Source organism: Engystomops pustulosus, chromosome 6, assembly GCF_040894005.1.
Source record: "Engystomops pustulosus chromosome 6, aEngPut4.maternal, whole genome shotgun sequence".
NCBI classification, from domain to species: Eukaryota; Metazoa; Chordata; class Amphibia; order Anura; family Leptodactylidae; genus Engystomops; species Engystomops pustulosus.
The window spans coordinates 89,026,138-89,040,813 of record NC_092416.1 but is presented as its reverse complement, the minus strand read 5'-3'; the positions used below and the strand labels follow the sequence as shown (position 1 = coordinate 89,040,813).

General features: G+C 40.4%; 1 protein-coding gene across 2 annotated transcripts; it reads right to left on the bottom strand.

Annotated features, from left to right (window-relative positions):
- Positions 1-3,011: 3,011 nt before the first annotated feature.
- LOC140063970 (galactoside alpha-(1,2)-fucosyltransferase 2-like) lies at positions 3,012-14,328 on the bottom strand. Of its 2 annotated transcripts, none has more exons than XM_072110302.1 (2): positions 14,124-14,328; positions 3,012-6,983 (listed from the first exon to the last, which is right to left on the bottom strand). In XM_072110302.1, the coding sequence occupies exon 2, from the start codon at positions 6,964-6,966 to the stop codon at positions 5,932-5,934; it is 1,035 nt and encodes a 344-aa protein (XP_071966403.1). In that variant the 5' UTR covers positions 6,967-6,983; positions 14,124-14,328; the 3' UTR covers positions 3,012-5,931. The 2 variants fall into 2 exon arrangements, with proteins under 2 accessions (XP_071966403.1, XP_071966404.1); XM_072110303.1 differs by lacking the exon at positions 14,124-14,328 and adding an exon at positions 10,875-11,110.
- Positions 14,329-14,676: the final 348 nt, after the last annotated feature.

Below are 14,676 nucleotides of genomic sequence, written 5' to 3'. Positions count from 1 at the left end.
GGCGCTCTACGCCTTGGAGGTTCTTGCCTGCCCTGCCGCTAGCGTCTTGTCAGAGCAGGTTTTCAGTGCAGCTGGTGGCATCATCACCGATAAGCGTACACGCCTGTCGACTGACAGCGCTGACAGGCTGACGCTTATCAAGATGAATAAAGCATGGATTTCTCCTAATTTCAAATCTCCAGCAGGTGAAGGAAGCTCAACCTGAATAATTTATCCACTCCTCCTCCTCCTCATTTTCCTCCTTCTCCTCCTCTTTCTACAGTAAAGCAGAGGAAACTGGCTGTTTTTTGACAGGGCCCACTGGCTCTAGGTATAGTACTTTATGCATTTAATTTTTCTGGAGGGCCACCGACACGGTCCTCTGTTTTAAACAATTTTTGGGAGTGCCACATACAGGCACTCAATCTATTCAATTTTTCTGGAGGGCCACCTTTCCGGTCCTCTGTTTTAAACAATTTTTTGGGACTGCCACATACAGGCACTCAATCTATTCCATTTTTCTGGAGGGCCACCTACCTGCTCCTCTGGTTTAAAAACTTTTTTGGACTGCCACATACAGGCACTCAATCTATTCCATTTTTCTGGAGGGCCACCTACCTGCTCCTCTGGTTTAAAAACTTTTTTGGACTGCCACATACAGGCACTCAATCTATTCCATTTTTCTGGAGGGCCACCTACCTGCTCCTCTGGTTTGAAAACTTTTTTGGACTGCCACATACAGGCACTCAATCTATTCCATTTTTCTGGAGGGCCACCTACCTGCTCCTCTGGTTTGAAACATTTTTTGGACTGCCACATACAGGCACTCAATCTATTCCATTTTTCTGGAGGGCCACCTACCTGCTCCTCTGGTTTGAAAAATTTTTTGGACTGCCACATACAGGCACTATCCAAATTGAATTGTCTCCATAGCAGCCTCCACACGTTGTCTCCATTGCTACCTCCAAAAGTCGTCCATATAGCTGCCTCCATACATCGTCCCTTTATCAAACGAGGTTTGTCAGGCCGAAATTTGGGTTGTTTTCATGGATTCCACATCAAAGTTGTTAACTTTGTCGCCACCCTGCTGTGTTATCCACAAAATACACTGGCAAACTTTTACCATTTACGGATATTATTTCAGCGCTTCTTGCGCATCTGTTTACATTCCCCTCACCCGCCATATCCTAAACTTATAAGAACGCTACTACACTTGATCTTATACAAAAGGTTCTTAGAAGTGCTGTTTGGGGAGTAGCCTAGAGACAGGGGCTTGGATTGGCGAAAGCTCGCCTAGCAGCGGAGCGCCAGCTCCATGCGCATCATGCGCTTCTTGCGCATCTGTTTACATTCCCCTCACCCGCCATATCCTAAACTTATAAGAACGCTACTACACTTGATCTTATACAAAAGGTTCTTAGAAGTGCTGTTTGGGGAGTAGCCTAGAGACAGGGGCTTGGATTGGCGAAAGCTCGCCTAGCAGCGGAGCGCCAGCTCCATGCGCATCATGCGCTTCTTGCGCATCTGTTTACATTCCCCTCACCCGCCATATTCCAAACTTATAAGAACGCTACTACACTTAACTTGGTGCAGGCTGGGACCGAGTCTGACCCTGGGGCTGGTCATATACTGCCGACGCAGAGGATTGTGGGGCCTACCTCGGTCCAGGTCTCAAAGGCCTACTATACCTCCAAATCCTCCCACCCCTCCTCCACCTCCTCCTCCTCCGAATTACCATCCGTGGGCATGGCGCCATCAGTCGGTAGCTCTAGGCACAGCAGCAGTGCCGTTGCTAAGCGACAGCAGGCGGTGCTCAAACTGCTGAGCCTAGGTGATAAAAGGCACACCGCCCAAGAGCTATTGCAGGGCATTCCACATCAAACTTGTTAACTTTGTCGCCACCCTGCTGTGTAAGCCACAAAATATACTGGAAAACTTTTTTCATTTACGGATATTATTTCAGCGCTTCTTGCGCAGATGTTTACATTCCCCTCACCCGCCATATCCCAAACTTATAAGAACGCTACTACACTTGATCTTATCCGAAAGGTTCTTAGAAGTGCTGTTTGGGGAGTAGCCTAGAGACAGGGGCTTGGATTGGCGAAAGCTCGCCTGGCAGCGGAGCGCCAGCTCCATGCCAAGAACCAACTAACATAGTTTTAACTGCAGTACCTTTAATCTACTACTAGTTCACTGCCTCCATACATCGTCCCCTTATCAAACGACCTGTGTCAGGCAGAATTTTGGATTGTTTTCATGGCTTCCATGTTAACTTTGTCGCCACCCTGCTGTGTAATCCACAAAATATACTGGCAAACTTTTATCATGTACCAATATTATTTGAGCGCTTCTTGCTCACCTTCTTTGGTTCCTCTCTGCTACCCATTGGTTTGAAGCCTGAGTCCATTTAGGGTATGTCGCCATGCCACTCTCTAGCCTTCCGCTGCTGCCGCTGCCTCTGCATGCCGTCCCCTATAGTGTCAGGGTCAATTATTGGATGTTTTAGATGCTATCTAGCTTCATTCTGTCACTCTGTCATGGCCATGCTGTTGCCCATAATTTTGGCATAATGGTGCGATTAAGCAGCCTCAGAGGCAACCATGCATGCTGTCCCTGCTGTTTCCTGTCCATTTCCGTGGTGTTTCCATCCTTTTCTGAGGTTCCCAGGTGTTTGGCCAAGCTTCCCTGTGCAGAGCCTTGGTCCCCTTGAAAAATGCTCGAGTCTCCCATTGACTTCAATGGGGCTCGTTACTCGAAACGAGCACTCGAGCATCGGGAAAAGTTTGTCTCGAATAACGAGTACCCGAGCATTTTAGTGCTCGCTCATCTCTAGTTGTGACAAATGTGGCAATAAGTAAATTAATATAGCAGTAAAACATAGAGACAACACATATGAGCCAACAATGACACCCAAATTATTAAGCAATTGATAATGTATCTTTATTGACATTACAGACAAAATGCTGTAAACAACACAATTCAACACATGAAAAGGTGCATTAATATATAATGTTGACTAAGACAAGAAACAGAATTGGCACCTAATAGATGCTAAATATCACAAAAAGGCGAGGGGAAAAAAGGTCTATGCATGAAAGGGAAGAAAATATAAAAACTGAATAGAAGTGCCCAACAGAATAATTAAGCTAAATTATGTGACACCCATACACAACATTGAAAGAAATTTTCTGCTCACAAAGCAAGAACTTGGGGGTAATGGAACAACAGTAGTATAAAGGAATAAGGAAAGAGTTTCACGTTTGCCAATTCAACAAATGAGGGCGATGTCAAGGGTAGCAAGACACTTAAAGGGATTTTCCCACAAAAGAAAATTCTCAAATTTCAATGCCCTAGTGATGTTTACACAATAAAGATCATTTTAACCCATTACATTACAATTTTACAATGTTTTGCTCTTTTAGCTCTTATCACTCCCTAGGCTGGTTAATGTAAAATTCCCGGCTGTGGGTGGAAACTCTCTAAGCAGACACATTGGGGCACATTTACTTACCCGTCCCTGTGCATTCCCTGACGAGAATCGACAGCTGCCACGATTCACTCACATCCTGCGCCCGATATCCTGCATGTGTCACTTCCCTGATCAGGTTCGCCGGAGTTCACCTTTTTCTTCCCGGTGTATGTAAGTGCATGTCTTGCGACACAATTAAAATGTTAAATCTCGTGCTTAGTCCCAATCAGTCAAATCGTCCGATGGCCTGCTCTTCCGATTTGTGTCGCATGAAAGCTGGCACCGATGTGCCAAAATCCAATCGCTTGTGCCAAAATCCCCTGCTAAATGCGGCACAAAATGTAAATCGTCGGAATATCCGCAGACCCTTACTAAATGAGCCCCATTGTGATCCATCTAGTTTTGTGAGCTGACAATGTGGTTAGATTATCAGGGTACAGGTGTATATACACTTTTATCTGGCTTCTGGCTTTGTACTAACACACTGACACATAGAAAGATAGATGAGACATATGAGAGAGGCATGAGATGCCTATTACACAGAGGCATGACAGACAGAGGCTGACAGACCTTTACACTGTCACCACAGTGTAGGGGACGCCATTCAGAAGGCTTTCTCTCCTAGTTACACCCCTGCTTCCAAAAGTAGCAACTGCAGTATGTAACAATAATCTCAGAGTCCGGTACAGAGTCAAGTGTCAGAGGCAGAAGTCAGGTGGCTTAAATATTCACTTATATGATCTTTGACTCTGACTAATGAGACTATATGATACAAGAAGTCCCTACTTTCCTGCTTAACAGCAGCACCAAACTGTAATCGTGGGAATACGGAGTGACTGATCACAGTCATCAGAAAGCAGAAAGATCAGGGCATATAAAGTGCATTGAACGAAGAATTATAACTTCTTATATATAATTAAAGAACTAGAACTGCTGATGTTGGAAGGGAAATACAGTGCTGTGTGACATAGTGGGGATAAGGGGAAACAAGGCTGGATTAAAGCTATGACTGAGCTGTTAAAAAAGATTACAAGATTTGTAGGGAGACAAATAAAAGGTGTTACCAGAAAATGAACTATTTTTAAACTAAATGTTTTCCTTCTTTAAAAAAATAAATCTCTATGTCAGTATTTATAAATAGTAAAAAATAGTATATCCTTTTTATTTTCACTCTGGCCACTAGATTCAATAACTAACATTTCTTCTGTAGGTTTCTCTATGCTGTTGTCACCTTATTCACATAAAAACAGAATTCCAATAGTAGATAATACTGCTATAATATATAGCACCTATAGATCAAGTAAATCAGTATCAAGAAAAAAAATATGGTTAACCAGAATGGCAGGCGCGCAATAGAAAATACATATTGGGGCACATGTATCACACTTTTGGCTTACTTTTTCTTTACTTTTTGAGACTTTTCATGGTTCTTGTGCTCATTTGCAAATATTTTGCACCTTAAAACAGTCTCCTTTCAAAGTTCGCCATTGTCTAGTTTTCTGCAGTGTTCCCTGAGTTATCACCTGAATCCAGATGTGAAAGTTGCAACTTTTTAAAACGTTTTTGCACAAGTCTATGGCTGCCCCTGACCAGGTGTAGAAGTTAGCTGGGGACTGTTTGCGACTTTGGGAGACTTTTTGACACTTTTGTTTTAAAAAGTTGCAAATTCACTACAGACCAAACTCCACATGTACCAAAAAGGAAAAATGCTTAGATACATCTGACGAGCACTAAAGCCAAAAAAAGTCTCAAAAAAAGACAGAAGAAGCCAGACTTATGATACATGTGCCCTATTAAGTGCTAAAACAATATTTTTTTTTTCTTTTTTTTTAAATGTAACTATAAACTACAAGGGGGAGAGGGGGCAAAAGTTGGCGGTATTGGTGGAGAAAACAAAGACAGCATCTAAAAGTTGAAGTTATTCAGTTTGGGAAAAAAATTATGCCTGCATGATGATGGCATTATAATGTACAAATGCAGGATGGTACTGATATCTTTTTATTGGTATTTTTACTCTTGAGTTTTTAACCCTGTCATGAGGTCATCCTTTACACCTAGAGATTTGTAAAAATAACAGTTAGTTGTCTAGCAGTATAAATGTTTGCTCAATCGTCCATTGTAAGTAAACATTAATCTGCTGTTTTAATAAATATTGAAGTGTATAAAAATTGTTATTGTTATGGTACCATTTTCCAATAAACATAACTGTTTTGCTTTGCCATTTCAAGAATTTTAAATATGGCTTCTCTTGTGGATTTTCTAAAATAAAATTTGGCCAAAGCATATTTTAACAGCATACCTTTTTGTAATACCTCCTGTGTGGATTATATATGCTTTTTTATTATATGTCTTCCATGTGTTATCCTGCAGAAGTTCTACAGATTTTGCAACTTTGTGCATCGTGTCGACACGCCATTGAAAAAACATAAAAACATAGTATCTTTCAATGAATAATTGTTCACATGGCCTTATCCAAAGAACCATTAAGGGCTGCTTTCTGTAAGGAGTGGTGAAAGGTCTGCAGGAATCCCAATCCATTCTGGCAGAAAAGCAGCTTCATATTTAAATAGTTTTAGAAAGGGAGAGTCAGGTAAAGTATAATTTGAAAGATAAATAGTTTCTCCTCCTACCAAATAACCAACCCAAATGCCAAATGTTCCTATGGTCATAATGGTGTGGTTACAATGTGACAACAAGGCAAAATCCCGTCCAGGGGAACCCTCCTGCCCATCTCCAGCAAAGTGAACGTCACTCAGTGAATTGTCAATATTCTCTTTACACCAATCCATCCCATTACTGGTCACCACAAAGAGAGGGTTCTCATACTTCTGTCTGAAGTAATCCATGGCTTTTTGAAGGTATCCTTTGTCAGCAACCACCCCTTTCCATACATTTCTCATCACATGCACGTAGTCCCCTCTTCGAATATGAATCCCAACAAAAGTGACGTTCTTCCTGTCTCCTTTAATCTTTTCAAGATAAGAATTAGATTCTTCTTTTATAAAATCATGGAAAGTAAATTCACGAAGAATTTCATCCCTTATATGGTGGTAAAAAGTAAATGAACAAGGGTAACCACTAAGACTTACATACTCTCCTTCAATGTGTCTGTACTCATCAGACATCCAGTCATGAAGTCCATATTGTTTCCATTTAATACGGTTAATGACGTCTTGGTGAAGCACCGGTAATGTAATTTTAAAGATCTTTGACAGCTGGCTGTGCATCTGTGGCAAAATGTAAGCTTGATGGCCATTCATCTTAGCAAGGGAATAGAGAGTTGCATACTCGCCCATTAAGTTGCCTAAACGTCCAATGGCATTGACAGTCCACATACCCATCACAGGTTTAATCCTGCTTGAATCAAGAATTTTTTCTTCTATTTTATTGCACTGGGTGCTTTTACCCATCATGGTTACAAACATATTAACATCCAACTTGGTGTGGTAAATATAGGAGAAACTTATAAAGATGATAGATAAGGTTATGCCTATGGACCATAAAAGAATAATTCTCATTTTTTCTTGGGTCCCAGCTATGAAGAAATGGAAAAAATATAATCAGTACATAGTCATATAGTCAAATATTTCACACATATGTCTTGTGTAAATAAGGGTTATAAATATATAAAACGATCTTCTCATGTAAGAACCTTTACATTTCATAGGAGGCTAATATATTTAAAGGGGTTGTGTCACCATAGCAAATGGCTGTAATTGGGTCCAATGCATTGTGACAAGTACTTTCACCATTTACACTTATTACAAAATATGCAGGCTTACTGAGATAACTCCTTTTGTCCTGGTTGCTGGCGCCCTCTAGTGGTAGCTGTGTCCCGTCCTGAGCTACAGCTGATCTGGCCGAGTCTGCGCACAAACATTCCACCAGCTGCTCTGCACTACAGATCACTCCACACCGAGAGATCACCTGACACACTGCAGCCAATAGGAAGTGAGACAGGTGGCAGAGAGCTCAGCCGTCTACACCAGTGAATGAGGTGATTTCCACTGCTCCACAGTTGCTTCCAGCAGCAGATACAAGGTAACTGCGGCCAGACATGACTATCTGCTGCCCAGAGGAGTCCCCCCTAACATGGATCATAGCAATATAGCAGCCCTTCCTCCCTCCACCATTAGTCAGGTCACACAGGAGGCTGCAGAGATAACACAAGTAACAGGCTGAGCTCTGACCTCTCCTGATGCTGTCCTCCACCTGTACTCTCCACCATTCACTGTCCCTCCATGTTACCCTGCTCTCCTGCAGTCCTCCTCCTGTACTCTCCACCATTCACTGTCCCTCCATGTTACACTGCTCTCCTGCAGTCCTCCTCCTGTACTCTCCACCATTCACTGTCCCTCCATGTTACCATGCTGTCCTGCAGTCCTCCTCCTGTACTCTCCTCCATTCACTGTCCCTCCATGCTACACTGCTGTCCTGCAGTCCTCCTCCTACTCTCCACCATTTACTGTCCGTCCATGTTACACTGCTCTCCTGCAAAGGGGCCCCTTTCCCTGACTAGCAGGGAAGTAGCTAAAGATCAGTAACATGTGAGAAGCTGTCACCTATTTATCTATGCATCCATGTATGTCAGCCTGACCGACCATGTTGCTGTGAGAATACATAGTACATGTGTACTATGTGCAGTGACCTGTGTAGTGTGCAGGGGGCGCCAGATTCAGGATTTTTGGCGCACGTTCTTCATGAATCTTGGTGCCCCCTGCACTGCTTTGACAGACTGCACCAACTTTTTCTGGTGCACTTTTAACATGGGGCGTATGACACATTTCTATTGGATTACTATTGGATCAGTAATGCAGGGACTATTTGAGCACAGCAGGTGGAAGGAGACTCTGAAGGCTGAGCGCTCTGTAGCACTGAGTTGTGCAATAACTGCCGCTGTCAGTGCTGTGCATGTGCCTGGCCTGGCCCCTCCCACATCTGCTTCTGTGTGGAGCAGAATAGAGGCTGAACAAGCATCATAATAACAAATAGAAAGGAATCTTTAATTCCAGGTAACCTTTACAAATAGATTTTTGAAATATTTTAACCTCTTTGACAGCTTTTTGCAGTCAATTGTTTCGTGGCATAACCCCTTTAAGGGATAGGATTAAAATGCACCAACCCTAATTTTACAGTCGTATAACACATATGAATATGACTAACTAGATTAGAAAGCACATGTTCCTATACTATACCAAATACTGTCAATAGAGTGTGTTACCCCTTCACTGGAAAGGGGGCTTAGTGCATAACATAAGAAGCTCCCAGCACAATCCAGGAGTAGTGCAATCGCACATTACCCTGCGTCTGAAACTCTTTCCCAGTTTCTACTTTACAATGGGGCATATTCACTTACCTGGTCCAGTCGCGATTCGGGTCTGCCAGGATTCACTAACATTGTGCCCCGATATCTAGCAGGTGTCACTGTCAAATCGTTTTTTAAACACCGTGGGTTTTCCGAATCCGTCGGGTTGTACGAAGGCCACGCCCCCGTTTTCTGTCGCGTGAAAGCTGTCGCCGTTGCGCCACAATCCGATAGCGTGCAATTCGGCGCAAAAATGCTGCAAAATGGAAATATTCGGGAAAACCCGACGGAATCACGGCCACAGGACCCTTAGTAAATGAGCCCCAATGTGTCTGAGGAAGGCATAATTATCGAAACGTCACGTACACTGTATTTATCAAAATAAAGAATCTGATTTGCATGGATCTGTGCTCAGACTTTAGCTTATAATTACATAGAAGCCCAATAAAATCCCAATTTTTTTGTAGGGGATTTTGGAAACAAAACATTTGTCTATCTGACAAAGATATTAGTTGTTTTTATGTAGTTGGCTCTCTTTATACACAACAATGGTATATTAGTAAATATAATCTTGTCTATACTCAAAACACACACATGAACAAAAAATATGACAAAAAAATCTCATTGGAGATTGGAACTCCTGGGGTCCTGCTGCGATTCAGTCACCAAAGTAAAATCCTTTATACAGTAAACAATGGTGACAACACCACCTAACAGAATCACACAGAGCCGATGGGTTGTTGTGTTTCAATACTACATGGTGTGCAACGTATGAACTTCTCAAAAATTGACCTAAAGCTAAGTGACTGCTTTTATTCTGTATGATTACTATATATACAAAATATCATTAATTCATTACTTGAGCAAATAACCTCATTTACCTTGTTGTATTTGTATTGTCCCTTTGGGGATCAATAATGTTTGCTACAATGAGTAGGAAAGAATGTGTTTTTTTAAATGTAGGTTTTAGCAGGTAGTGATCCTTTTGGATGCTTCTATGATCAGCTTTAACTTTAAATGCATCTTTATGGCTTTCATAAAAGATGGAAACAAATAATGAATGTACATCTGTAGTTGCAAGTAGCCCAGAAACAAAGAGCAGGGGCGTAACTTGAGGTGGTGCAGAGGGTGCAATCGCAACCAGGCCCATGAGGCCTAGAGGGCCCATAGGGTGTATCTTTCTTATATGAGAAGACTAGTACTATAAACAATACATTACAATTGGGGGCCTGGCACGCATCTTGCCCTGTGGCCCGGCAGCTTCAAGTTACGCCACTGCCAAAGAGCATTGTTGCAAACAAATAGGAAAAGAATAATACAAGATATAGGGAACATTTGAACCATATGTATTACAATACGATAATATGACTTGTGGAGACTAAATAAAAAAATTCCATTTGTGGACAAATAATACAATATTCTGAGGCAATTATTGGGATACTGTACCAGTTGCAGAGCTCAAGAGCAATTTATCCTCAATGTGATCCTCAATGTGATCAGATATTAATATGCTTAAAGGAAATCTACCATCAAACTCAAGCATAATAAACCCCGGACACTTACTCGTTGATCCAGGCACTGGGACTGTGGTAATCTTTTTATATTTGTTATCCTTGGCCTCCTTTCTTTTAAAATCAACTTTTAAAATCATGCTAATAAGCCAGAAGTGCTATGGGTTCGTTACCAGATCCCCTCCAGCTGCAGCTTCACAGACTGTTACACAGTGTATGAGCAATTCCCTCTCCCACTGCACAAGATTACACTAGGCAGAGGGAGAAAAGAAGTGCTGAGGAAGCAGAGGGTGGGTGCGATGTGCATCTGCACAGTGTAATAGCCTGTGAGGTCACAGCACAGAGTGGCTCAGGTAATGCCCCCCAGTACCCTTCTGGCTCATTAATATAATTTTAAATGATGACTTTGAAAGGAAGGAGGCCATGGATAGCAAATATAAAAAGATTACTACCGTCACAGAGCCTGGATCTATGAGTGAGTGCCCCTGCCTTGAGTCTGATGGTAGATTTCCTTTAAAGAAATATATGAAGCAAAAATTAGCAGTAAGTGGTAATGAAGATCTAATGGAAAGAAGGAGTTACAAAGGTCCAAAAAATAAATAATACTCACCTCTGGACCTTATAAAACAATCCAATAAAATATCTTGAGTGAGGGTAGGCTTTATAAAGCATAGGGGAATAATCCTTTGTAATTTATTATAGGTTGGATTAGAGGCAGTGGGCCAACTAAATTTGACAGAGATATTTTATGTGGAGGTGTTTCATAGGAATATAATTTGAACAATGGCTCCAAGCTGTTCTGACTGGTGATAAGGCACCCAGCTTCTGAAGTAACACTTGTTAGAGGCATCACTCTTCATACAGATCTAGGTGACTGTCTGCTTTAAGATGCGCTGCAGCTTGTATGTCACTTATGTCAGTTGTCAATGAGACGACATCTCATACTGGAAGCACTGCATGCGGCCAACTGCAGCCAAACATAGTGGTGATCACATGACCTTCCCATGCAGGCGCAGGACATGTGACCAGCGGCCATCTTCTCCTTCATAGGGACAAAGTGACAGAACTGATTAAAGGGCCAGTACCATTTTAATTCTTTATTATAGTTTATATCCACAACATTTTTCTGCTAAGGGGACCAAAATTTTTAAATAACAATTAATTACATATTTGCTTAGATTTTAATTACCTATTTGAATATAAATTATTCTGATTCCTAAGTGACATACAAGCTGCAGCACCATCTTAACGCAGACAATAGCCCTTTAAGGAAACTGAGAAGTATTTATCTGTACTGACAGTTGTCCTGTGTACCAACTACTAACTACCTGGATGCAGGACATGGAGCCAAAATAACTGGACAAGGTAAACAAATCTACATACATGCACTCATAGAACTAATCTTACTAATTTTTAAAGGTTGTCACCAAAACACCCATAGACTAAAATGATACAAACCAAAGACAAAGCCAATTTCTTCAAAGAAACAGACAGTTGGCTCTGTACTCATGTACCTGTCTCTGCAAAACCCATGAAAATAATATGCAGGAGTACATGCTATGTAACCGTAAACTGAAGCTGCTTTGAACTGTCATACAGAAATACATCTACATCATTATAATCTATGTTTATTAGAAAGTCAGGTTTTCTCTTACTCACTGTTTAGGATTGTTCATAGAACATTTTACTGTATAACTTCTCACATCCTTGTGCAACTCAAAAGACAAGGTTACTGCTTGCACTAGATTATCAGGGGAGGTGTTTGTATGGGAGGGTTATTTTTAGTGGTTTTACTCCTTTAATATTTTTCACATCTTTCGTCATCTTTGTTGTGCCTAAGACAGATATACACTGCTGCATTCCTCACTAACTGGTTTTAGGCATGTACACAGTACCTGTCTATGAGCTAATATGGTTTTCATTTATGTTGAATAGTCATGAATCTACAGATATGAGGTCTGTATTTATTGGTTAGGTAGTCTTGTCCATACTCTGCATCTGTTATAATGTCTGTATTTTGCCGTGAAATGATTATGAAGGTGTATTCTTAGGATCTGTATTTATTCCGAGGATACTCAGTGTGGTCTGGTCTGAGGTCTCTATTTTCAGATGCACTCTGGAGTACTTCTGGGGTTTGTAATGTTCTGGCTTCTTTATTAATGTACGCTGATAACTACAATACAATATGATTACACAGTTTACAAACAGGGGTTGGGGGTAATGGGCAGTATCATGGCTGAACAAGAACGACGGAGAAGGTGGGTATCAGCTGTTTATTTATTGCACACCCACAGCGAGGTCAGTATATAAAAGTTTATATTATTGTATTACCCCTTTATTAAGCTTATCTTCATACAATGTGAAATGGCTGTGAAATTTACACAGAGCTAATTCTACGAGCGTTGAAATTGACTGGTTTCTGTATGCAAAAGTGGAAATACTGGCTAGAGATACCTGAGGCCAGATTATGTTTAGTATGCCTGAAAATGAATGGTTACCAGTGTAACACATATTCATGCATGCATTGTAACATGTAGGGAATGTGACAAATACTTCAGCTACTGTTAAGCTATTATATACAGTACAATACTAAAACATAAAAATAAGATAGGGATAGCAGATACAAACACTGTCTCAATCTCGAAGATTTACCACACCCACAAAATTAACATAAACCTAATATTTCCTGTAGTTGCACTGCATAGGAATTAGTGTCACCAATTAAATTTCCCCACAGATTACCACTAACAAAGAATGTGCCATAAATATTTTTATGAATGTTTTTAGTTTTACTCGATAAACTTAAAAGTTAAGAGTCAAATACAGTACAGCAAGCAACTTTAGTAAAAGTTATCTAAAACCTATTTAGCTTTACTGTATGTGCACAATTAGATGTGCAATCCTTTTAGTATTTTGAGAGATTTTTACATTAACCAGGCTTCCTGTGTGTTTTTACTGTTTTAGGAGCTTTTTATATTTTAGATTTGTCATAGTGGCTTAGTCTGTTTGACAAATGTGGTACATAGGGTTTCATTTTTTGCATTGGATATAAGACATTTTGTTGTAAGGTCACAAAAAGGTAGCAAACCCTTGTGCAACATATTCATTATCTACATTGGTTAACTTTTGCATGTCACTAAATTGTTGCTACATTGAGACTATTTCATACCCTTTCCTACCATTGTAGCTTTATTTGCCATATACTGTAAACTGCCAGTAAATGAATGATTTATGGAGTGGACCCTTTTATCGAACTGGTATCAGGATCCAGATGATGTAAACAACTGTCTTGAACAAGTTATTTAAAGGGGCTCTCTTATTATAACAATAATCTCTTTATTTATTTCACAAAGTAGGGTCTTGATAAAATAGAAAACTGATACTAGGATTTTTGCTGCAGGGACCCAAGTGAAAATGTTGTAATCTGTAGGAGAACCATACATATTAAAGTGAGTAATTTAGACATGGCATTTCATTACATAATAAGATGGGAAAGCTGTAAGGGATGTGATGGGTTGAGAATTAACAGATTAGGTTCTAGATATCACTACCCTTTATCTCTTCAGGTGTTTGTCAATTTAACAATGCAGAAGTGAGGACTGCACCTTATATTATTCTTTTTCCCTGTCGCTATGCTGCTAAACATTGGTGCAAAAGAGATGCCTCAACATAGTAAATAAACATAGACAATAACATAACAAGTAAACCCATTGCAAGTATCACCATAAAATGTACCACAATCAAATACTTGCAGCATATGATGTTACATATCATGATTACTGTCACGCTTCTAAATATATTTCCCTGCCCCTTTTATAACTCTATCAATAGAAGATTAACTGATCATAATAGACCTTACCTCTTGCTGTAGATTGCTTAATTTTTGCTTCAAGTTGTTCCTTCTTCTACACTGTTCCAACATTCTTTGTACGAGTAGAAAAACTGCGCATAATCAGATGTCACCTTCCCAGGTTTAGGGTGTGAACTAAGCAGACAAAGGTAACCTGACTATGAGATGCAGTCACTCTAGGTGTGGTGAATATAGCCAGTTTTGTCAGAAAGCAAGGAAATTGAGTATATTGTGATCAGCTCAAACATTCGCTGGCCACATAGAGAAAGTGAAAATGAGTTAGGATACTGTAGTCCTTTACTAATATGAGTTCCCATACTGAGGTGCACATTAAACAACACAGAGTTAAGGAAATTAGTTATATTTCCTTTTAAAATGGTCCACATATTAGAAGTTGCTTTGGTCTTAAAAGATCAATCTGCAAGCAAATGAACAATATTCTTCAAACTCATGCACTTGACAGAGAATAGGAGGTTTACTGAACAAAATGTTGCCGTACACGTAGGTTTAAATTATAATGATAATCTTGTATATAAAGCTGAGTGTACGTTTGTGTGTATAT